At 46.7% G+C, this 23,491-nt stretch overlaps 2 protein-coding genes across 7 annotated transcripts in view; one reads left to right on the plus strand and one right to left on the minus strand.

Moving 5' to 3' along the window:
• The first annotated feature begins 5,220 nt into the window (after positions 1-5,220).
• Positions 5,221-13,666, plus strand: GSG1 (germ cell associated 1). Its single transcript, XM_072766005.1, has 6 exons — positions 5,221-5,283; positions 7,861-8,179; positions 9,542-9,712; positions 10,582-10,734; positions 11,193-11,304; positions 13,246-13,666. Exons 1-6 carry the CDS (start codon positions 5,275-5,277, stop codon positions 13,589-13,591), a joined length of 1,110 nt encoding a protein of 369 aa, XP_072622106.1. The 5' UTR covers positions 5,221-5,274; the 3' UTR covers positions 13,592-13,666.
• Positions 13,667-14,401: 735 nt separating this feature from the next.
• Positions 14,402-23,491, minus strand: part of FAM234B (family with sequence similarity 234 member B) — a 34,873-nt gene continuing 25,783 nt past the window's right edge. For all 6 annotated transcript variants that reach the window (XM_025995196.2, XM_072766009.1, XM_025995195.2 and 3 more), the window contains 4 exons: positions 21,948-22,103; positions 19,380-19,497; positions 17,602-17,822; positions 14,402-16,827 (listed from right to left, as the gene is read on the minus strand). In XM_025995196.2, coding sequence (XP_025850981.2) covers positions 16,822-16,827; positions 17,602-17,822; positions 19,380-19,497; positions 21,948-22,103 — 501 coding nt within the window. In that variant the 3' untranslated portion in view covers positions 14,402-16,821. The remainder of the gene's footprint in view (positions 16,828-17,601; positions 17,823-19,379; positions 19,498-21,947; positions 22,104-23,491) is intronic.

Here is a 23,491-nt window from a genome sequence, read left to right on the forward strand (position 1 = left end):
CTGCAGCCGCACCTCCTGGACCTCAGGCCTCGAGGCCGAGCCGAGGGGCAGTGCCCCCCCACCCCCACCCCCACCCCCACCCCCACCCCCAGCCTGGCCAGGGCAGCCCCGGGGCCCAGGCGGCGGCGAGGGCCCGCTCGCTCTCTGGGGGGCGCGGAGCGGGCGGGCCCGGGCTGCTCGGGCTCACGCGGCGCGCGCTCGGGCCGAAGGCGGGGCCTCGCCCAGCGAGTCCGAACGCGCTCCGCGCGGGTCGCCATGGCAACGCGCGCCCGCTGCTAGGCGACCGGGGCGCCGTAGTAAACCGGGGGCGGGCGCGTTACTCACCCAGGGAGGGGGGCGAGGGGAGGGGGCGGGGGCGACGGGGGCGCAGGCTGAGCGGAAAGGGGGCGGCCCAGCTCCGTGCCCGAGCCCCCCCGGAGAGGCGGCTCCCCTTAGGCGCCCCCGGCCCCGGCCCCCGGGACCCCTCGGGCCCCGCAGGCCCCAGGGCTCGGTCACCCGCGCGTGAGCGATTGCCCCACAGGATGCGCAGATGTGGCTGCCCCTCTGATTCACTCCAGCTGCTCAGGGCAAGGAAGAAAAGGCGGCTTCCTCTCCTGGAAATGACTGCATTAGCAAAAGCCCTCTACAATTCCACCAACAACGGAAAGGGAAAGGCGACCCAGAGGAGAGGCCCCAAAGTGCTTTTCTTCAGGGCTTCCAACCGAACAGAAGTCGAAGTGTTCCCAGAACTCTGGACCCATGTTAGACAGAAAGGAGCCCTTCTGGTTCTCCACGCCCCAACACTGTTGCAGGGGCGCCTGCGTGAGCTCAGATGCGCTTGAGCATCTGCCTTGGGCTCAGGGCGTGATCCCAGGGTCTGGGATCGAGTCCCACATCGGGCTCCCACAGGGAGCCGCTTCTCCCTCTGCCTGTTTCTGCCTCTCTCTGCTCTCTTATGAATAAATAAATAAAATCTTAAAAAAAAAAAAAAAAAAAAAAAAAAAAACACTTGCAGAGGAGCTTAACCTGAAACCAAGAGATCCCACAGCTAAGTGTCCTAATGTTAATATTTTGGACACTCAGCATGGGCATTTTGGTGGCATTGTTCTGCCCTTCCAGGCTGGCAGGAAAACCAAAATGTCCTGTATGAAGACCTTATCTTCATCAGTGAATGAGACAAACATGAGGCACTGAAGCAAAAATTGTGGAGCTGGGAAATCCCGAATGGGTTGGGGATATGTCATCCGAAAGGGTTCTAATCAGTAGGGAATCACGGAGCTTGGGAAAGGACATGGCATTTTCAATCGGTCACTGGCTTTTAAGCAATCTGTTTTGTACCCTGGTCTCTGTGAACCAAAGATAATACTTGTTCATGAGATCATTGCTGTTTTCTGGCCTTTGCTCATCAAAAAGCAGGAATGTTTCCACAGGTGGGAGGAAATGTATTGGCAGAGGATCTGTTCGATGCACATCTGTGTAGAAAGGCACAGGGTGTGTCTGTGGACCTGTGAACCTCCTCCTACCGTCTCACTGCTCCTATGTGTGTGAATCAGGAGAATTCGTGTGTCCTTTGACAAGAGAAGACTGGACACTTTTCTCTATCCGTACCTTCTCTTCACTCAGAGGCTGCTTAATTGTATTCTGAGCCTGGTTTCCATTACAAACTTCATTCATTCATTCCTGCATGTTAGAAAGTGCTAGGTTCTGAGGATCAGCAATGAATAAGACGCAGCTGCAAGCAACTCCGAGCCAAGCCTGCCTGTCATGGGAGCTGCATGAGAAAGGCTCACGGTGGAACATGCAGAAACAAAGAACAGGGGGCATGTAGATGATGTAGATGAGAGCCCGAGACAGCAGAAATATTCACATTCCACTCCAGGTTTTTGACTGCTGAGTAACAGAAAGCAATTAGTTAATGAGGCATGGGTCAGAAATCTGACTCCTGGGCAAAGGAGGGAGATACTACTGCCCCATAGGGGTGGGAGGGTGAGAGGCAGCAAATGAACCTATTTTGGGAGATGGCACTATTGATGATGGGGAAGAAACAAACCCCTAGATCATTTAGCCCCAGGCTTTGCCATTAGGTGAGTGATATGCTTTGCAATCTGCTCTGGCTCAGCTTTCTTACCCATTGCTTTAATCACCTCTAATCTACAGTGTATTCACAAAACAATAAATTGGATTCCTGTTTACGAAGTTTATGTGGGTGTCTCAAGACCATTGTTTCTCTCTGTGTGTACTTAGTAAATATGGTTTTTACAGTGCGGGGGTACAGTCACTGAGGGCCTAGCAAGTATAGGTTAGTCCCCTTGGCTTTGTGATGTCATAAGTGCTGAGTCACGTATAGGTCCCCGCGGGGATCATCCTGACATGGTAACAGTCCAACATACCAAAGTTAAATACTGTTTTGAAATATGGAATTTTCGTGTCTGTCCTGAGTCATGAGCTTTCTGAGCCCAAGCTAATTATACTCATGTTGCATTGACGAGCAATTACTTTTTCTGTTAAGAGAGGAAGGAGAAGAAAAAATATTTAACATGCCTAAATTATAATGAAAGGAAGTGAGTGGGATGCCAGGCAGAGAAACTCATGTTTCGTCAAAAAAAGGAAATTAGACATTGTGGCACAGAGTCCATGGGGAGGGGACATGTCCTCAAGATAGATCACAGCTAAATAGTCCACCAGCCACAGCCCAGGCATCCAGAACGCACGGCCTCCTAAGAGATAGATTCAAGCTTTGGGGAGGCCTAAAATAATATAACTTTGGAGGCTCTCTTTAAGGAAAATAATACAAAGGGATGAGTATGTGCAGGTCTTCTTGGAAGGGGTCCGAATCATTGAGAGACTGAAGTGACACTACCTCGCTTTACTTTCAGTCTACCTCCAGGCCCCCTCACATAACCTCAAGACTCTGCCACTCACATCCCCTTTTCCCTGGAGAAGGCGAATTTCAACCTACTAAGACACAGGGGTGTGGTTTATGAGCAGAGGCAATAAAAACCAAAGACATCACACTGTGCCAAACGGTGACTCAAGCGGGATATGAGAAGTGTCTGCAAGTATTTGAAGGGTGTAAGCGCGGAGAAGGGAAAAGAATTGTTCACTATTGTGGGGTGGAAAGGGAATGAGGATAACAATTCAATAAAGAAAAATGTGCACCAAACTCCTCAGGAAGCATTGGCTAACTCTATTTTCTGATATCATAGAGTTGCATTTCCCAGGGGAAGTATTTGAGGTTCTCTGAGTCACTGAAAGCTGGAACTGGCCACAGAAAAATGTGCTACAGGAAATAATCCTACAAGATGTCCTCGAGGGAGCGGCTAGATGCTCCCAGAGTTCATTCCATGCCCTGAATTCCCTACGGCTGACACAAGGCATTCTATAGATGTGTGAGTGGGGAAGAAGCCAAAGGAAGAAAAAAAAAAAAAAAAAAAGCCATCCCACAGGGAGGAGCCGCCACCTACACTCACATTTGTGGACTCCTGGGGGCAGCCTGTGACCAGAGAGAGAAAAATATAAGGAGAGAGCGCCACCCAGCGTCGGGACAAAAACTGTATAGTCAGGCAAGTGACAGCCAAGTCAAATGTGAAAAGTGACCACAAAATCCTTCTCCCTTCTCCCAAAGGAGGGGGAGCTTTGTCACGATGAATAAAGAGAGTCGTTGGGGTGATATAGGAGTCACACCTGTGCATCAAATGTGCTGTTACATCAGCCCTAGAAGAGGACGAGACCCCTAGATCTTGTAGGGAGCAAGATCCAGAGGAGACTCATCTGGCTAGAATGTGGGCCCATTCACTCGGAGGGGAGCCTGCCTTTGATTCCACCAACTAACTGCACAAATGCAGAATGGGAAAACCATGACTTGGTTGGTGGTAAGCCTGGGAGAGGTAGTGGAGGACCGGCCGAATGTGAGGGTTTCATTAAACGTAAGCCCCAAATGAGCCAAACAGAGGGCGTTCCTTGATGGCACTTTAATTTCTAAAACGAAAGAGTCCTGGGCCTCATCCCTACTGTGAAATCTCAGGACAGGGGCCCAGGAATCTGAATACTGTGCTCAGTCAGATCTGAGAACTGATCTGCTGCTCCAGTAAAGGAGTGGCCTTTCAGGACTTTATGATTGACACAAGTATCATGAAACATGGGAAGTATTACAAGAGGGTTACAGTATGGAAGGACGGAGAGGAGGAAACTGTTCTTTGGGAGAAAAGAGACATTTTCAGAGAAGGAGTGACTTTTACACTAATCTTGATGAGAGGCAGTTTGCCAGATAAAAAGGAGACTGAAGACATTCCAGAAAGAAGGAAAAGCATCTGCAAAGGCACAGAGGACAAAAACCCATGGGGTATTCAGAGAATCAAAAGAAGCTGCAGAATGTGTTCCAGTCTTGTCATCCCGGTTAATCGGTCCGATTTTTGAGGACATAAGAACAGCTATTCATTTGTCAGATTTTTTTTTTTTTTTTGAGTTTTAGAAACAAACATTTTTATTCCTCTGCCTGAAGATTGGGAGAGAAATGGCAGATAAAATCTAGCATTGCTGACCCTGACCCTGATCATTTCTTTCCAGTTCTTTTTTTTTGAGGGGGGGGGGAGATTTTATTTATTCATGAGAGACACAGAGTTCTCTCCAGTTCTAGTCCATCTGCATCCTCGCCCCCAACCCCACCCAACACTCTCTGACGTCTCAGTATCCCATTGGATTCCATTGGAGGGACGTTGTTAATAACCCCTACTAACGATGTTAACTGGACGGTGAAGATCACCCGTGACACAAGGAAGCTGTTTCATGCCCATGGCTTTCCGAAACCCTGACATTGCAGATAACAGAGCGTATTAAAAGGATGGAAAACCCTACACAAAGGAATGGGAACTTTTGTAGTAATGGCGCCCCTGTAATAGTTTCTGTATCTGCCTTCAAATCAACCCCAAGCCCTTCCCACCAGCTTCCTAGGGAATGGCAGTTAGGTGGAAACTGAATCTTAACTTTTTAAAGAAACTTCCTTCGGTGAATGCAGGTCCTTGCTGCTTTTGCTTAATCCCAGATCCCCACTGGCAAGCTCTCCTGTGTAATCTTCCAGAACAGCTGGGCCATGATTGCATCGTCAATTATTAAATGCCCAAGTTCCCTGCAAGGCAGCATTTAATCATGAGACACTCCAAAAAAATAGGTGATAGAAGAGGAGGGATCGGAAGGGAGGGTGGGAAGGCAGTCTCATTCTGTCAACATTAAACCAAAGGGATTTGGGGCGCAGATGACATCCTCCGATCCTTCCAGACAAGCTGCAAGACACTGACCATGGCCAAGGTAACCAGCTTCCCCCTCTTATTGCTCAGAACACACGTTCCATAGCTATTTTGCACCCGATTAAGAGTTGTGACTGTCTCATCAATTTGTCATCTATGTTAATTCTGAGTTTTTCTGTTAACCTATGTTGATGGGAGAATTAGTGACATTTTGGCACCTATGCATTCATTTCCTATTGATCTGAGCCAGAGTGTCTAGGAAGCCACTCTCTGTCCCTTTTCTAGAGAGTCAAGAGTCACTTTGGCATTGGGCTTGTCAGCATATGCAAAGATACAACCTTTCTTATAGCTGCTGCTGCTTCATGATCACCTTAAAGAGATCATTGCAAAATTAGACTTGATCTTCCAATTCAAGAGGTTATCTGGATCCCAGAGAGAAAGGGCACGTTTAGGGAGAAATAAAACATGATGAAGGGCAAGGTACTATAAGTGTTGAAAAGGCTCTTGAATTAATTCCCTCAATTGTCAAGATAATTCTTGAATAACGCTCCCTGTGTCCTTGGTTGGACATTTCTTCAGGAAGCAGCCTCTTTGATCTTTATTTCAAGCTTTTTTTCATCCTTTGTTTCTCAGATCACTTCTTCCTTAAATTGGTTATCACTTTGGTGCCACAAAGTGGTTGTACTGTGGTCCAGGGTTCATTATTCTTATCTGTGAATAATCTGCAGACCAATTTACAAATATGTGTAACTTGAAACAAATTGAGGGTAGAGTAAAAATCTGATGTGATAGTAGACAAATTTCTAAGCCATATTAGATTGAAAAGGAAGTTGTTTAAAAATGTAGAATTGCCTAAATCATTAGGTCAGTCTTGATACAGAATGATTAATGATGCTTTATCTGGAAGTCCATTTCCTGTTCAAGCAATAGATACAAAAAAAAAATTAGAAAGAATAACTTACAGTAATGGAACCGTGGCTAAAACCAATAGGATTTTCACAGTTAAAAGCAAGATAGAAACATTCTTTTGGGGGTGGGAAGGGACAGGGGCAACATGTGACTTCCATACGGGCTAATAGGAGATCTTTCTTCCCTCCAGATGCTAAGGTTTTCTTTACCAAGGTCACCTAGGTCCTGCACAGACCGACAATTCTTGGTGAATTTAATTTGTTGAGTGCTTTTTAAAAAATCATATTAGCAGATTGCTTTCCCAAAGTTGTTTTATCATGTGTCTTATATATTGATTTTTACATGCATATGAACTTTGTATATTTCTTTTTGCCATAAATAATCTGCACTTTGTCTATGTTATGCACTGTTTCAGTCCTGGAAATTCTGAAAAACAAACTGTTATATTTCTAAGATAAAGTCCCCTGTTAAATGCAGACAATGTTAAGCTGGAGATTATGAGGCAGATTTATGGGCCTGTCCCATTTAGCTATGGTTTTATTTACGTTTCTTAAGCTAAGCAGATTTAGGTCTGATTAATTCTGATATGAGAGATCCCCTGGAAAGCTCAAGATGGTTTACTTTAAGAAGCATCTGTCAGCAACTAAATATGAGCTTCTTTTTTCCCTTCAGTGTGTATTAATATAACAGTATAAACTGCTCCATTACACAAAGTGCAAGACCTGTCAGATTACTTGATTTTTCTAAAGTTCCATCTGGCTCCAAGTCACCACTCACCAAGGTCTAAACATCTAACAGTGGTCATTTTTCAACTGGCTTTCCTCTTCTCTTAGGCTAAAATGATAGGGGGGTCAGAGACTCCAGCCAGAGCCATGGGGCCACAGATCTTTCTGCTGCCACACACTGTCGCCTCTGGGAGCCAGGCACCACTGTGACATCAAGCCGTGGAGATGCCCCTCTAAGTGCCTCTTCATTGACCAAGGGCACCCTCCCTGGGGGGCTCCATGACCATGAGACTGGGTTTCCAGTCTCCATGGACGCCATGTAGCCACCTCCTCTTTGAGATTCAGTCATCTCTGTGGCTGTGTATGAAACCTCAACCCACATCACAACCTCTCTCAGAACCTATAGCCTCACCTCCTCTCCAGGGGTTTCAGCCACCCCACAGCCCAGTTGGTCCACTGCCTTCTTCAATCCTGAAAGCCCTAATCCTTGCTGCTCCCTACCTGGGGTGACCCAGCTTAACTTTGGTTGATAGGCCACATCCTCCTTTACTCTTCTCTCAGAGGACTCCGTAATACAGAGGAGAGGACACCCCAAACTTCCGTTGTTACGATTAAAATGTACCTCAGCAAGTCAGTGCTACTACCTCTGAGATAAAGCCAAAAATAATTATCAGTAAGCGCATTAGAGTGGCCCCAATTCCTTCCCTCAACTTGATAGACACTAGCTCAGTGGTTTAATCACATTCTGACTCAGGCTATTTTCTGATACTTATTCAGATCACCCTCAATAAGCATTTTAGTATAATGAGGTCCAGCTTAAATAAACACCATGGTGCCTACTCCAGGCCATTCCTGAAGCTAAGCCTCCACGGGACTCCTTGGAGAAAGTTCCAGGGGTAGGCCCATCGCGGTGGAGGAGCGTGGCTTGTGCTCAGGGAGCCGCAGGGAAGGATTTCCAGTCCTCCAAGGAGGCTCTGAAATCAAGCTCTCTGTTTGTCTTACAGATGGAGTTCTCGAAGGGCTCCTCTGGCCAACGGACACTCCTATCTGCCATCCTCAACATGCTATCACTCAGCCTCTCCACAACATCCCTGCTCAGCAACTCCTGGTTTGTGGGCACACAGAAGGTGCCCAAGCCCGTGTGCGGAAAAGGTCTGGCAACCGAGTGCTTTGACGTGCCGGTGCCCTTGGATGGGAGCAGCACCGACGCATCATCCCAGGAGGTGGTGCAATACAGCTGGGAGGCTGGGGATGACCGCTTCTCCTTCCATGCCTTCTGGAGCGGCATGTGGCTATCCTGTGAGGAAATTGTGGAAGAACCAGGTGGGTTCCTCAGCCCAGATGCCTGATTTCTTTCCCCAGACGACCTAACAGGGACAAGAACCAGTGGGAAGGCTCAGCATCTCCCACCTCTGTATCCCATCCCTTCGGCCTAAGACTCCCGTCAATAAGACCAACAGTCCACCTGCTTTGCCCCTCCTGACCATCTAGTAGACATGCTGCTTTTTAAATAGCACTGTCCTTAGATGGCTTCATTTAGACTTGTAACATCATGAGAATTCCCACTCTGGTGACTTTGGAGACCAAATGAGGAGAGATGATTCTTACAGGAAAAGCCCTGGCTCTGCCCAGCTACGACCTCATATGAGCAGCATCCTCTCTACAGGCCTTGATTTTTTTGTCGGTGAGATGGAAGGATCAGAGTAGATCACCTGTAAAGCCCCTTCCTCCCCCATCCCACCCAAAGGATTTTCTTGTTCTAAGTATCACTATTATATTTCCAGTGTAGGGGAACCGAAGCCCCAGAAAGGTAACCAGATCAAGTAAAGACACGCTTGACCTCTCAGGTCTCCTGCAGCTCAATGCCTTACTGACAAAGCGGGTGCTGTGTCACTGTGCCTTCCTTAACTTGCATTCCTCAGGTTTTTAGCCTAAGGACACCCTCTGCTCCTTGCTCCAAGCATTCAGAGATCACCAGGTAGTGAAGTTTTCCTGAAGCCCAGAATTGAGTACAATTAGCCTATTTCTCCCTATTTGGGCTAAGGGAAAAAGGAGACGAAGAGGAATATAAATTGTGTGTGTGTGTGTGTGTGTGTGTATTTCTATGTGTTAATAATGTGCCATTTAGTGCAGCTCCCACCTCAGTCCTAGAGACAATTGAGAGCCATTCAGACCAGTGGTAGGTGGCAGCAAAAAGTGTTGGTTAACATTAGGACTGTTAACCCTCCTGACATGAGAAATGGGAACATTTCCCTGCAGAAGCCCTCTCGGGGTAATGTCCTCTTCCTCACTGTCAGGAACGGGGGACAGAGAAATTAATCCTGAGTGATTCTTGCCTGTGTCATCCATCCATCCATCCACAATGCATTCTTTCCTGCTTTCAAAGAGAGATGTCTGGGGATCCCTGGGTGGCGCAGCGATTTGGCACCTGCCTTTGGCCCAGGGCGCGATCCTGGAGACCTGGAATCGAATCCCACTTCGGGCTCCCGGTGCATGGAGCCTGCTTCTCCCTCTGCCTATGTCTCTGCCTCTCTCTCTGTGTGCGTGTGTGTGACTATCATAAATAAATAAAATAAAAAAAAAAAACAGAGAGAGATGTCTGGTCTGAGCCACTGAAGCAGCGCCAGGTGTGGGACTGGGGAAATTTTCATCCCTCCCTGAGGTTATACCTTGTCTGTGTTTCAGGGGAGAGGTGCCGAACTTTCAATGAACTCACACCACCAACCGAGAGAGGTGAGAAAGGACTACTGGAGTTTGCCACGTTGCAAGGCCCATGTCACCCCACTCTCCGATTTGGAGGGAAGCAGTTGATGGAGAAGGCTTTCCTCCCCCACCCTCCCTTGGGGCTTGTGGCAAGTATGTGGGTTTGATAACAAATTTAGTTGCCATTGAATTGGGCCCCTCTGGCCCAACAGTGCTCTATATTGTACTGTCCTCTCTTTTTCTCTTCTTCTGAGTCCCAGGGGTGACACATTCCTTCCAGAGCCAGTTCTCATTCATATGCAGGAATGCAAAAGAAAAAAAAAAGGGGGGGAACAGCAGGAACAAATAAAGTTCCCAAATAGAAAAAAAAAAAAAAAACCACCAATAGCTCTAACCTCCTCATGTTGCCAAGTAACCATGTTGAAAAGCTTAGAAAGCTTTTTTTCTCATATATCTTTTAAATAAAATATATATACATTTTAACAGAGGAAGTGATAAAAGGAAAGGGAGAAACAGAAGTGATTGCTCTAATATTCAATCAGGAAAAAAGAGGGCAAAAATGACCCACAGCAAAGTCATGCTCCTGCAAGATTTTTTTTTTTTTAATCCATGAGAGACACACAGAGAGAGAGGCAGAGAAATAGGCAGAGGTTGGAAGCAGGATCCCCAGGAGCCCAATGCAGGACTCGATCCCAGGACCTTGAGGCAAAGGCAGATGCTCAACCACTGAGCCACCCAGGCGCCCCAAGATTTTGTGACAATTAGAAGATTTCCTCTCAAATCTCCTCACCTATTTACAGTCAGTCAAGTTTCCTTGATTCTCTATCAGGTACTGAGCAGAGCAGAGCCCTGGGAGTGACAGCAAAGGACCCACATTAGGGAAAGCTCCCCTCTGGTGCCAGCTCTGTCCCATTCTCCTCTTCTGACTCTGCAAGGCTTTCCCTTCTGACAGGCACTGGTTGCTCAGTGTTCAGTCATCCAACTGTCAGGGTGAGGGCTCTTCTTCCTCTGGTTTCTGACAGAGATCCTATGGTTATCACTGGGAGCCCAGTTCTTCTCCATCGGACTTGAATTCGTCAGCTTCCTCCTGCTGCTAATGGACCTGCTGTTCACTGGGAACCCGGCCTACGGGCTCAAGCTGAGTGCCTTCGCGGCAATTTCCTCTGTCTTGTCAGGTGGGTGCCTCCCAGACAGGAGAGAGTGGGTGCCTCATCACCTTTGAGGCACCTCTGCTAGGCTCGTGTGTCTGTCGGGAGGGCAGGAAGGAGGAGGCAGGATAAGGAACGGATGGAGGAGACATGTTGCAGGTACATCGGAGTTGGAATGAAAAATAAATCTCATGTTGAGGGCATGGGTGGGAAGAAGTCAAAAGGCCCTAAGTGCAGCATTGACTCAGAAACTTTCCCCTTAGCTCTCCACCTAAAGCCTGGGGCAACCTACTGCAAGGCTATGCATTCAAGGAGAAGCCCCCTTTGCAGATTAGTCTCCCTGGACATGTGGTGGCAGATGGGAAACGGAGCATCTCAACATAGGCTGTACCCGATGCAAAATGAGGAAAGTTGCTCCAAACTCACATTCCCTAGAGAGGGCAATGCCAGCGTCTGAGGGTGCTGCCTTCCTGTTCCCTCTGTAGGCCTTCTGGGGATGGTGGCCCATATGATGTATTCACAAGTCTTCCAGGCAACTGCCAACTTGGGTCCAGAAGACTGGAGGCCACATGCTTGGAATTATGGCTGGGCCTTCTAGTAAGTGCTCACCATCTCCTGAACCTTCAAGCCCCTCCCCAGCCACCCTGCATTAGATGTTCTGCTCTTGACTAGATGCTTGCTCAGTGTCCTTCTGTCTTCTCTTCGTCGCTCAGCCCAGGAATCTGTCGACCCAATGGCTGGCCCATCAGGCCACACCTGTTCTTTCCCCACCTCCTGTGGAGGTACAGAGAAGATCCTTCTGGCTGGTTTTGTCCAGTCTTTCCAAAGCTACAACTGTAGTAGCTGCTCCCTCACCTGATATATATCTTGCCATGGGAAATAAGACTGATTCTGCGTGGCTTGTGCAAGTGATGCTCTGTATTCTATACATTTTATGGTTCAAGGTATTGGAGGACAGAGAAACGAAGAATTAGCCTTGAGATTTGAATTCCATTCCCTGTGAATGGCTGACTCTTCTGTAATGAAGAGTAACTTCTTCCTACTTCCATTCTTACTCCACCAAACTGTGAGAAATAGCCACCCCTCCCCCACCAGTCATTCTCTAACCCTGAAAGAACGAAGGAAGCAATTACTTTCGGTTTCTCTTAGAAAGAGAAAAGCAGCAACCATGAGAAAATAAACATATTCGAAGCAAATATCCCCTTTGTCTCAGAGTTCCTCACTCTCTCCCTTGAGGAACACATTCTATTCACGGTGCCAGCTTGGACCTGCACTGCTGTCTGGAGCAAGTGCTAAGTACTTTAACAGTGCTGAGAAGACAATGCCTCCAGCTCGAGTTTCCAAGCTAACGGAGGCATATGGACGACTACCCATGTCTGTCATGAGATCCTATCCCCTTTTCTCATGATAGAATATGTGCTGTTTGATTCAGGCGTCTCTGGGCTATTTACCAGCCGCCAGGACTTATTTTCCAGACCCATCGTTTTGCACCTTTCGTTCGCTGTTCTTGGCATTACACCTGCAGAGCTCAGACTACAGCACACTCATCAGAAGCATCCCCAGCCCGGTCTGCTCAGGCTGTCAGAGGCGGCACACAGGAACACGCAGTGCCAGCGTGTGGCCTGGCTTTACCCATCACTTGACCTCATGAAATTCCTCACTAACCTCACACAACTTCCTGTTTCCTGGGCTTCCCAGAATCATGGTGAGAGATTTAGGGGTTGACTTTCCAAGTTTTTAGGAATGTGTCTGATATAGTTCCCTAGTGGTTTTTTTTTTTTCTTTGTTGAATCCATCCAGCTTCTCTTAAATATCCAGCTTCTCTTCCAGCCATTCTAAACTTCCTCAAGCCAAGAACCACATTGTTTTCATAATAGGCAAATTCCACCAGTACAACATATAATACCTCCAGATTTGTAGTGAATGTTGCCTGCAAGATAGAGGCTCAACTTTGTGGCCCCTAAGACCAACTCAAAACAAAAGAAGATGGAAGAGGAATGTTCACTCCCAGTGTCTGATCTGAGAGAAGGAAAATCTTGGGCAGGGTGTTTGTGTGTGTGTGTCAGGTAGGTGTGGGGTGCTGCACTGGGCTACTCTATACGACTGAGCTATAGGTCTATGAATCTTGGGGGATTACAAGGATAACCACAGCTTAGGAAACCATAGTCCAGAAAACTGTGTGCGTGTGTGTGCCTGAACAAGCACATCAGGAATAAAAGAGCACAGTGCTGATAGCTAAGCAATCCAGTGAAAACGAATCTGTTAAACTCCTAGTCAGACTTGTAATACTACAAGAGTCATTCTCTTTGATTAGAAAATATTCAGAACATATCCTACTAAGGCAGACCAAATTCAGGCCTCTTAAGCATAGCTCTTTACCTACCTGCAACATGGTAGAAGGGAGCACACTCAGGTCCCCGAATCCGTACGGGACATCGGCCTAGTTTACTGGTTTACTAGTGAGGGATTGTGGTGTTTTTCTCTCAGACCTATAAGTAGGTCAGATTCTGACTGTCCAGTGTTTTTGTTCTTCCCTAGCGTGGCCTGGGTTTCCTTCACCTGCTGCATGGCATCAGCAGTCACCACCTTCAACACATACACCAAGCTGGTGCTGGAGTTCAAGTGTAAGCACAGTAAGAGCTTCAAAGGAAAGCTGAGCTTCCAGCCACACCACCACCAGTGTTCCCTTCAGCATCTGTCATGCGCAGCCCACACGGGGGGTACTTTGACCAGCTACCACCAGTACCACAATCAGCCCATCCGCTCTGTCTCTGAAGGAGTTGACTTCTACTCAGAGCTACACCGCAAGGGATTTCAACAAGGACTTAGCCGGGGGCTAAAGGAAGAGGTGGCAGGGTCAATTGTAGAGGAAGAATCGTGTTAGCAGTAGTTGGGTTTAGAGGGCAGGCTGAACCCAATCTTACATGTTCACTTGTTATCAACATGTACTGAAGCCAAAGTCTGTGTCTTGAGCATGGTTTTCACAGGGTAAGAGCAAGCGTCTCTGAAAATACAAGTCCAAAGGGGTGCGTGCCCAGAGGCCATCATTCCCTCTTCCTTCCCAGCTCTTTCCTTCTTTTCCCTTCCTGTGTCCCATCTCACCACCCCCCTATCTCCTGCGTTCAGAATCACCTCTTCTCTACTTGTTGCTTGTTATGTGCCAGGTTCTGGGCTAAACAATGGAGACAAAGAGAAGTAAAATCGAGGTCCTGCCTTTTAGGGGCTTATCAGTCTGGTCCTCTATCTAGGGTTTGGAGGAATGCAGGTGGGCAACTTAATAGTCATCCATTGTGGCTCAACCTTCCATGGTGTGCTTTAATTTTCCTAGAAGTCACAGAATGGAAAGTGAAGGCCCTCCTGGGAGCTTGGACATGCAGGACAGATGTCCTCCACACTGTCTATTACAGTGTCCCACAGACTAGATACCCAGTGAGAGCTTAAGTATTAACCTAGAAGCTACCAGGAGACTATTAAACACAAGAAGCCTCCCATAGCATGCAGGGACAGGTCCACTTCCAGAAATGGTCCAATGAAGTTATTTAGATGGAATTTATGGTAAAGGACACTTCCCCAATGAACAAGGCCATGGCATATATCCTCTCTGGATCCCCAACTCATCTATCCACTTGCCCTTCCTCTTTCCCATAAGAGAAAACCATCATGATGGCCAAGAAGAATGAGAATGACACACAAATGTGTTTCCTATATATAGTATTTATTCTGCAACAATTCACATTTTAAATAGTGCTTCCTGACAATATACCAGCTGGCTCTTCTGTAGTCTGGGCAATAAAAGTAGTAGTTCACATTCAAAAGGGGTTGATATCAGCATACCACACTGGAAAGTGGAGTAGAGACCATCTAGGGGAGGGGAAGATGCTGTCTAGGGTGGATAGAGCAGTCACATTGGCCTTGCTGGAGTGGGGGTAAGGAAGGCGCTCTTCCTATCTTAGATGCCTGGTGGAGTGGGTGCCTACAAGGAGAAGGAAGTGTAGGGACACGTGACAGACTAGCACCCACACTGCTCGGATGAAGCTCCCTTGGTCCTCAGCCACCATTTCAACCCTCTGCCCTGGCTGCAGGAGGGAAGAGAAGCCCAGAGCCTGTCCCATGTCTAGCAAAAAGGGATTCAAAACAAACTATGTGAAGTTAGTTTGTTAACACACCATGAATAATTTAGTGACTGACATTCTTCTAGCTTCATCTTATTTCTGGGACTCATCCAGCATAAACACAATCTTCTACCCAAAAGGATCCCCCCCAACTCAGACCAGGTCCTCAGTCAATGACTTTGAATTTTATTCCTCTACCTAAAGTGGCTTTCCCAGAAAGCCTCAACATGGGGAAGAAGGAAGATTAGGTGTAGATGGCTCAGCCCAGGCCACAGGAGCACAAGTCAAGTTTTAGCTATTCAGTCGACTAAAAATTAGTCCTTAGAATCCTCTACTGGGCCAAACAAGATCCCAGACTCTTCTACCCAAGAGATTCAGACTCTAGAAGTGAATCTAGAATCATCCCCATCCTCTCAGGTCTCCTCCAATTATTGCCCCAAGTTTACAAAAGCTAGACCCACACAAGCTTCTCAAAGTGTTGAAACCAAATTTGCTTTCAGGGGCTTGAGGCCAGGGGATGTCCCGAAACCTGGCAGGCCAATCTGCTGTTTGCTACCACTGTTCTGTTATGTTATAATGCCTACCACTGGGCAAGTAATACATATCCCTTCAAATCTGGGATCCCTAAATTTCTATATTCCCTAAATTTTTCTGGACTCCCTCTATTGATACAAGCTAAAAAGATACTGGCCCAAGTAAAGACAAAACCTGAGTTGTACTCGGGTATGATCAAAATTATTCAAGAAGAAAAGCAGTTCTCTACTGGCTAACATGGCATTTTCTGCTATATAAACAATGACCCAGAAGTTTAGGAGGGAACTTAATGGAAGTAAAATATTTATGGAAGAAGGCAGAAGTAAGCAGTGGAGGTAATTCTAAAGAACTTAACCAATGATAAAAGTTACAGTACTTACACGTAGGAATTTTCTCAAAATATAGCACTTCAAAGGTTCTACAAGGAAGGAGATGTTGCAGGCAAAGTGGTTGCATACGGGACTCAAGGAGCAAGAATAAAAATCCAGAAACCACTCTGCTCTCGTGCAAGCAAAGCAAAAATATCTCTGAATAAAATAGAGCAAATGGGAGGCAGTACAGAGGATGGCCAATAAAAGATTGCTAGGAAATCAAAGTGGCAATGAGGCAGGAATAAGGCTACCTGCCTGAATCGTCCCCAACTTCACAGACATAAGGACAGCACACACACAAGCATTTCCGAAGTTACTGCAGGGAAAAGGTCATGATGGGTAGACCAATCAAAACCACATAACAGGGACCTTGTTAGAGGGTGGTCATAAACTATGCTTCTCTAGCTCCCCTTCTGACAGGAATGTGGTGGTCGTTATGGTCAAGTGTGTAGAGTTGGGAAGTTCGTGAGGAGGGAGACTCCCACTGTCTGTCTGTCTCCCTGCTGCCTGGCTGGGGAAAAAGCTAAGGTACAGGTGGTGAGAGAACACAGAGGGAAAGGACAAATGGCCCTGAACATCAGAGGCAGGGCACCTGGAAGTTTCAAGAACACCAAACCAACCAGATGTATTTCAGGAGGACAAGAAATGGGCGGGGGACGGGGTGGGGGGTGGTGGTGTTCAGGTCCCCTGGAGCTTAGAACATCTGGAAAATGTCATCACAATATCAATGCATACACACATGTGGCATAACGCAAAACAAAATGTTCCAGGGAAGACCTTCACCAAAATTCTCTAGTAAGAGTTTATAAATTAGACATACAAAAAATAAAACATAATATTCACATTTCCAAACTATCCATGGAGTGCCCAGAGGGGTTTATGCAGTGACTGAAAAGGTAGGTCAGAACCCCAGCCAAATGGATCGTGCTGTCATCAAAGAACTCCCAATGTGCCCTCCAAAGTGTTTTGCAACAATAATGCAGAGGTGGTGAAATGAGGTTGAAGTCTTCCTTCTCTCCAAAGAACTGACGTTACACTCATGGGAGAGAGACAGTACCACTCTGTTCATTTCTTCTGAAACTGAAGATTCCATCGGACTATATCTAGGGGAAAAAGTGCAAGCATCAGCAACTTTCATCTTTTTTCATGATAAAGAAACCCAAAGGTCAGGCTTTTCCTCTACTTTTCTGTCCTTCGTCTAGCCCCAATAGTTCTTAAGTCCTTCCAAAAAGATCCAGAGATTTTGGTTTTTTCCATGATAAACTTTTTTTTTTTAAGATTTTTTATTTATTCATGAGAGACACAGAGAGAGAGGCAGAGACATAGGCAGAGGGAGAAGTAGGCTCCATGCAGGAAGCCCGATGTGGGACTTGATCCTGGCACTCCGGGATCATTCTCTGAACCAAAGGCAGATGTTCAATCACTGAGCCACCCAGGCATCCCATGATAAATTCTTGGAACACTGAACTAGACCATAGTATTTGAGGGCTGGGAGGTTAGCATTTTGGAAAGATCATTCTCTGGAGTATATCACTGCCACAAGTGCTGCATGATGTTAACATCGCTAGCCTCTATCCAGAAAATACCAGTAGTATCTACCCCCTTCAGTCACTGAGACAATAAAAACCATGACCCCACATTTCCATATGTTCCCTAAGGGGATGGTACCATTCCCAGCTAAAAACTGAGTACCACTTCTGAATGGTCAAAAAGTACCTAAGAAAATAGTGCTGTTCTTGAAGAACAACTGACTCTTGACACTCAGGAAATCAAGAAGGCTCCTACTCCCCCTACTTTCTAGAGAACAAAACTGGAGTTGGTAGCATTTACCCCAAACCCTTAGTAGTAACCACAGGTATCTCTCCGAAGAGATTCACCTGGTGGGGAGGATCAACAAACTTTATCCTAGAGAGGAATCTTCGCAGCTCCCCACGGCCAATTTTGGGGGTGGTGTCCTCGAATTGGACCACCTGGCCTTCCATCAGCGCCCACCGTAGACTAAGCTTGCTGACCACCAGAGGTGCTGGATGGCCTTCGGAGCTCGGCCCTGTTGTCCTGGTAACATAAAAGGCATCTTTCCAGAGGTCGTTAATTCCAACTGAGGAAGGACAAAAACAAGAGCAATTAACAAAGACAGAAAACTTCTGTTCATGGGAAAGCGGCTTGGTTCGGCAACTAGATGCATTCCCTCATTTACTCCTTCATTAATTCATATGTGGAGTTTATTGAGCAACTACCACATGCAGGGCCCTGACCTAGGCAAGGGGTACACAGTGGGCAATGACAGGATGCCGGCAAAGCAGCACATTCCTCTCAGTCTCTATGTAGACCTTTCCTTTTCTGAAGCAGTTTCTAAGAAAGCCCCAGATCAGAAAATAAGGATACACCCACTCAATCTGGTAGAAAAGGGAGCAAAACAGGCTAGAACTTCTGAGAATTCCCAGGCTGTCGGGACATGGTCAAAGAAGCTATCTGCCCAGCCAGTACTTAGTTTGCCTTATCCTTAAACCAGGTGGTGTAATAGAAATGGTGTCAATTCCTATTACCACTATTTAATGCTCACTGAATAGTATTTTATGCTAAAATACTGAAAAACAACTCACGGAGCTTCAATCTCAGGATTCTATAGGATGACACTTCCCCCATCCCAGCGCCCCACCACACACAAAGCCAGTGGGCAGGTGTGCTTGCAAGTTCCAGATCACATATTCTTCCCAACATATCCCAGCAAATTGAGAGCCACAAGTACTGGCTTTAACTTCAAGGCAAATGAGTTTGTACACAGAGAGCAAATCTTTGAATGGCAAGAGAACACAGAAAGAAGTCAAGGAAAAGTGGCCAATCTGATCTTCTTCCCCACATAATCCCCTCCCAGCAAGAATTACAGACTCCCTTAGGCCCGAGTGAGGCAAAAGATCTCAGGGGAGACCATCAGACAGTTTCAGACTAGGAGGTAGCAGTGGTTGAGTTTCCAGTTTTGAGTGCCTGAATTACGGGTCTCTAATATTTGATCCAAATTTTGCTATATAGTATTATTATATACATATGTATATAAAGTTGAAGAATACTTCCAAAATGTTAATAGTGGTAATGAGTGCTCAGATTCTGTGTGATTTTTCTTTTTCCTTGACTTTCCTCTTGGCAGCCATTTTTATGCAATGGGCATGTTTACTTGTACTAGTTAAAAGAAAGTCTCCATTGATCCTAAACCAACATCCTGGAGACAACATGCTACCTCCATCATATTCCTCACAGTTAATTCTAAATCCTAAGCTCCTAGAGGGTCAGGCAACTAGTCTTACTGGTTTTCTGAGAACGTGGCACAGTGCCCAACATATAGATGATGCCCAGTGAATGTCTGCTGAAGGAGTGGCTGCTTCTTAAGAATCCTTTGAGAACGAGGCTGCACTTGCCCTCTGCTTTCAGCCTATTCAGAGGGTTGGTTCCTCAGTCTGTGACCCTGATGCTCCTCCCAAAGGGAGCACTCTGGCAATGGCCCTGGATACCAGGGATGCATGGGAGTGCCTCAACGGCCCCCCACTCCCACTGTTGTTTAAAGGCACATCTCCCTCCCTTGGTAAGACAATGGTATCCTCGCACGCACAGCCAGCACATCTCCCTCATATGTGTACACAGCCCCATCACGGGGATTTACCTTCTGAAGCCGTCACTGTGCCTGTGGCATTGGCCAAGTCCAGAAGAATAGAAGGGAATGCTGGATGCAGGAGGTAAAGGTGGTGAAGGCTAGGTGGCCCAGTTCCTGGGATGACATCCTGACAATGACAAGCAAAAGGGTAAAACACAGTAACTCTAGATTCCCACATGTGACAGTTCAGATAAAAAGGGCAGAGGAGACCGTGGTGATAACTCATTCCTCTCAGATGCTATGACTTGACCTCAACTATAAGCTTGTGTTTGAGAGAAACTCCCATAAACGAGATATATATCAAAGAGCTCAAAACAGACTAATCACTAATTTCTTCAAACCACTAGAGCTAGAAAATGCTTTCTCCCTTATGAGGAAAAAAAAAAAAAAAAAGAATGGAAATATGCATGCCCCAAGGGCAGGCTCCCAGTCTTCTGCCTGTGGGAATATTAGAACACTGGGTCACCTCTTGAAGTAGGTGGGGCTTTGACATTTCCTTTCACTGGGTATTAAAGCCAATTACAAGAATCAAGCTAAAATCACAAAAATCTCAGTTCCTGACATAAATAGAGCCTTGACCAGACAGAAGTGAATCACTAATTATAAAACAAAAACTCCAAGGCCCAAGTGTGTCAGTCTCTAAAGTCCCTACAGTGGAAGCAATGCACACTAGAGCTGCTTTTACCTGAATGACCTCTGTGCAGGAATGACCTTTGGCTTTCACACACGTGTGCAGCCATATATTTGTTAAAACACAAAAATACCACATACAAGAGCTCTACCAAACTCCTCGAGTACCGCCCCTCCCCTGGGACCATCCTGGGCCCGCACTAGTGGAGGAAATGGAATCCCATATTCTTAGCATAAGAAGTCCACAGAGTAAGGAGAAACACAGGCAGGAAGCTTGCAGCCACACTCCCAGCATGTGCCGCAAAGCACAAGAGGGCATTTTCCACATACACCCAGGACCCCAAACCTAACAGGACAGATCTGGCTCTGTGCACATGACAAGTAAAGAGTCAAACTCCTTCCTCACTGCCAAGGGAATGGAGCCCAAATTCCTTAGCCTGAATACCAAGGTCTTACACCATTTAACCCAAACCGCCTTTTCCAGCCTCTTCCTATAATTATTTACCTGCCCACCCACATTTCAGGAAAGTCTGACTGTTACCTGTACTCTAGTTAACCTCTGTCAATCCTGTTTCCCCCTTAGACTGTCTAATGATCCTCTGGATCCTGTTTCCATGCATTAAAATAATTCTCGTCCTTAGATGCCCCACCTAATGCCACCTCTTTTATGAAAAGTTCCCTAGCTGCCCCAGAAAAAATATCCCCTTCCTTTTGTGTTTCCACCTAAATCTCTTATTTGTGCATTTGTAACATGCTTTTGTTTTATGTTATTTATAGACACACATATTTGAGAGTCACCTGCTCCAATCCCCTCATTTTATTAAATGAGAAAACCAGGAAGTTAAAATGTCAAGTAAACTGTCCATGGGCACATGTTAGGGCATGGGCCAAATTAAGACTATCATCTGGATTCTGAGTAAATCTGATCCTCAAAATGAGGGAACAGATTAGCATCTTCAATGATGGATAAGGAACATAGGCTCAGAAAAGTTAGGTGGCTTGTCCAAGAGTGCATGGTTGATGAATTCAGGATTCTAAGTCCTTCTGTGTCCCTCCAGCATCGGGGGACCATCTGGCTTCTCCTCTAGAGCACAAGCACCGTTTCTAGTCTATCCTTATGTCCCTACAGAGAACATGGTGCCTGGCTCATAGCAGGTGCTGGTCAAGATATGTTTCATTGAACCAACTCAGGGTAGGCCTTACCAAAAACTCCTAGGCACCTATTATAGATGGTGCCCTGCCTCATCAACCCCATTAAAATACTTCAGTATAGCATTTAAGACTTTCTAAAATCTGCCTTCTGGGCATTGGACTTTCTTTCCCATAATTCCCCCCAGGTGAACTTTCAACCTCAGCCTCGTCAATGTTCTCTCCAATTGCTTGACCATCCCTGCCTGCCCCACATCATTTCTACAGACTCAATTTATTCACCTTGAAGCCCAGTCTTATCCGCTGTGAAACCTTCTCTGCCCATTCCAGACCAGTTACTACTCTTTGACTATAGCACACATGAATCATCTGGAAATTTGTACCTCACATCTTGAGAGGGCTTATCTTTCATCTAGACTCACATTGTTGGCAGCCAGTAGCCAGGGGCTGCTGTCAGCTTTCACAATGCTGGGCTGAAAGGCAAGTCCAGGGCAAGCAGAGCTCAGGAGGAAGCAGCTTCCAGCCTCGCCTACTCAGGTGTCACTGGGTTTCACCCATACCCACTCGGAAGCATGGGTGCTCTACTAGCCCCTCCACTAGCGGGACTGACTCTAAACCCAGCCTCGCCTACTCAGGTGTCACTGGGTTTCACCCATACCCACTCGGAAGCATGGGTGCTCTACTAGCCCCTCCACTAGCGGGACTGACTCTAAACCCAGTCAGTCCCGCAGAGCAGTTGTCATCTCAACAAGTGACATAAGGACCCCACACCACCCATGCCCCCCAAGGCTAACTCACAGAACTGGGAGATACAGTGGACATCCCTTCAGCCCAGAAGAGGAAGACAGATTTCTGGTCTGAAGTAACTGCTGAGGTGGTTGGCGTCTCTTTCATGTGACAAGGAACGCTGTAACTCCAGGTAATGGAGCCCAAGTCCCCGTCCACCACCATCATCTGCAAAGAGGAGACAGTGAGTAGAGCCCACCTTCAGAAAGGTAGCAGGTTGGGGCGCCTGGGTGACTCAGTCAGTTTGGCGACAGACTCTTGATTTCGGCTTAGGTCATAACCTCAGGGTTGTGAGATGGAGCCCCACATCAGGCTCTGTACCAGGCATGGAGCCTGCTCTCTCCCTCTCCATCTGTCCCTCCCCAACTCCATCTCTTAAAAACAAAAACAAAAAAAGGCAGCAGGCCAAGAAAACACACAAAAGAATAAAAACTCACATATATTAATAGGTTGAGCTTATTACATGTGAACAAACTGGGCATTCAGAGGGCATTAAATAGCGACTAGGGACCAGATCTGGTTTTCTGCGGCCCTTGTCCCCATTTCATAGAGTTTAAAGGACTGCCAATTTCTCAAACAGGAAGGAACATTATAAATCATCCAATCCAGCTCTCATTCCACAGAAGAGAGAATGGCGGCTCAGGGACAGGATGGAAGTCAGATTGTTCAGTGTCTATGGCTGTTGTTGTGCAGAGGGAGCAGCCCTTTGGAGGGCAGGAGCTGTACCTAGCTGCCCACAGCAGTGCCTCTGGCCTGCTCTTTCCCTCTCTTAATGCAGCCCCTGCTAAGGGAACAGTGACCCCATGGATGCAGGTCCTATGCGCTGTGCTACAAGCTTTACGGGTTTGACTCCTGGGTGTTACACACATGGAGCTCAGCCCCAGTGTGGTCTCAAATTCAAAAGTGCACATTGAAACAGGCAAACTAAGAGAAAATTTACTCCTCAGATGCCTCTCTCACAGGATTATGAAGGGGACTGAGCTCATAATCCCTGGCAGCATGTCTCCTTTTCACCTCAAATACATCGTATCTCACAGTTTTACAGAGCCTCTCCTTGGCCAAAATGCACAAGAAACTCCCTAGCCCATCTTAAGGGCCCCTCTCCTTAGTGTCTGTTCTTTGGGAAGTGGAAGGACGGCACCTCTGTCGACTACCACTTACTTCCCTATTCTTCCAGCCTCTGGGTCCCACCCCTCTACGTCCATGCTCAGACTCAACTGGCACAAAAGGTCCTGGCACCGCCTGGAGAGACAAACTCCCCTGAGCCAGCAGTTCAAGATTCCCTTTGCTGGTCTTGGGAGAAAAGCCTTGAGGCACCACACTAAAAAATACCATCCAGTCACATATATTTAACTGTCATGAGAACCCTATGAAGACAGGTGATATTATTAACTCTGCTTTATAGATGTAGAAATATGCAGTTAGGTGAAATTATGTAATTTGGCCAAGGTCACCAATAAGGAGTGGAGCCAAGATTAAATTCCAGGTCCAAGCCCTCAGCACCTCAGCTCTTAATCAAGCTAGATATACCCCCCTCCCTTAATCCTGCTGGGAAT

This window comes from Vulpes vulpes, chromosome 8 (genome assembly GCF_048418805.1).
Source record: "Vulpes vulpes isolate BD-2025 chromosome 8, VulVul3, whole genome shotgun sequence".
NCBI classification, from domain to species: domain Eukaryota; kingdom Metazoa; phylum Chordata; class Mammalia; order Carnivora; family Canidae; genus Vulpes; species Vulpes vulpes.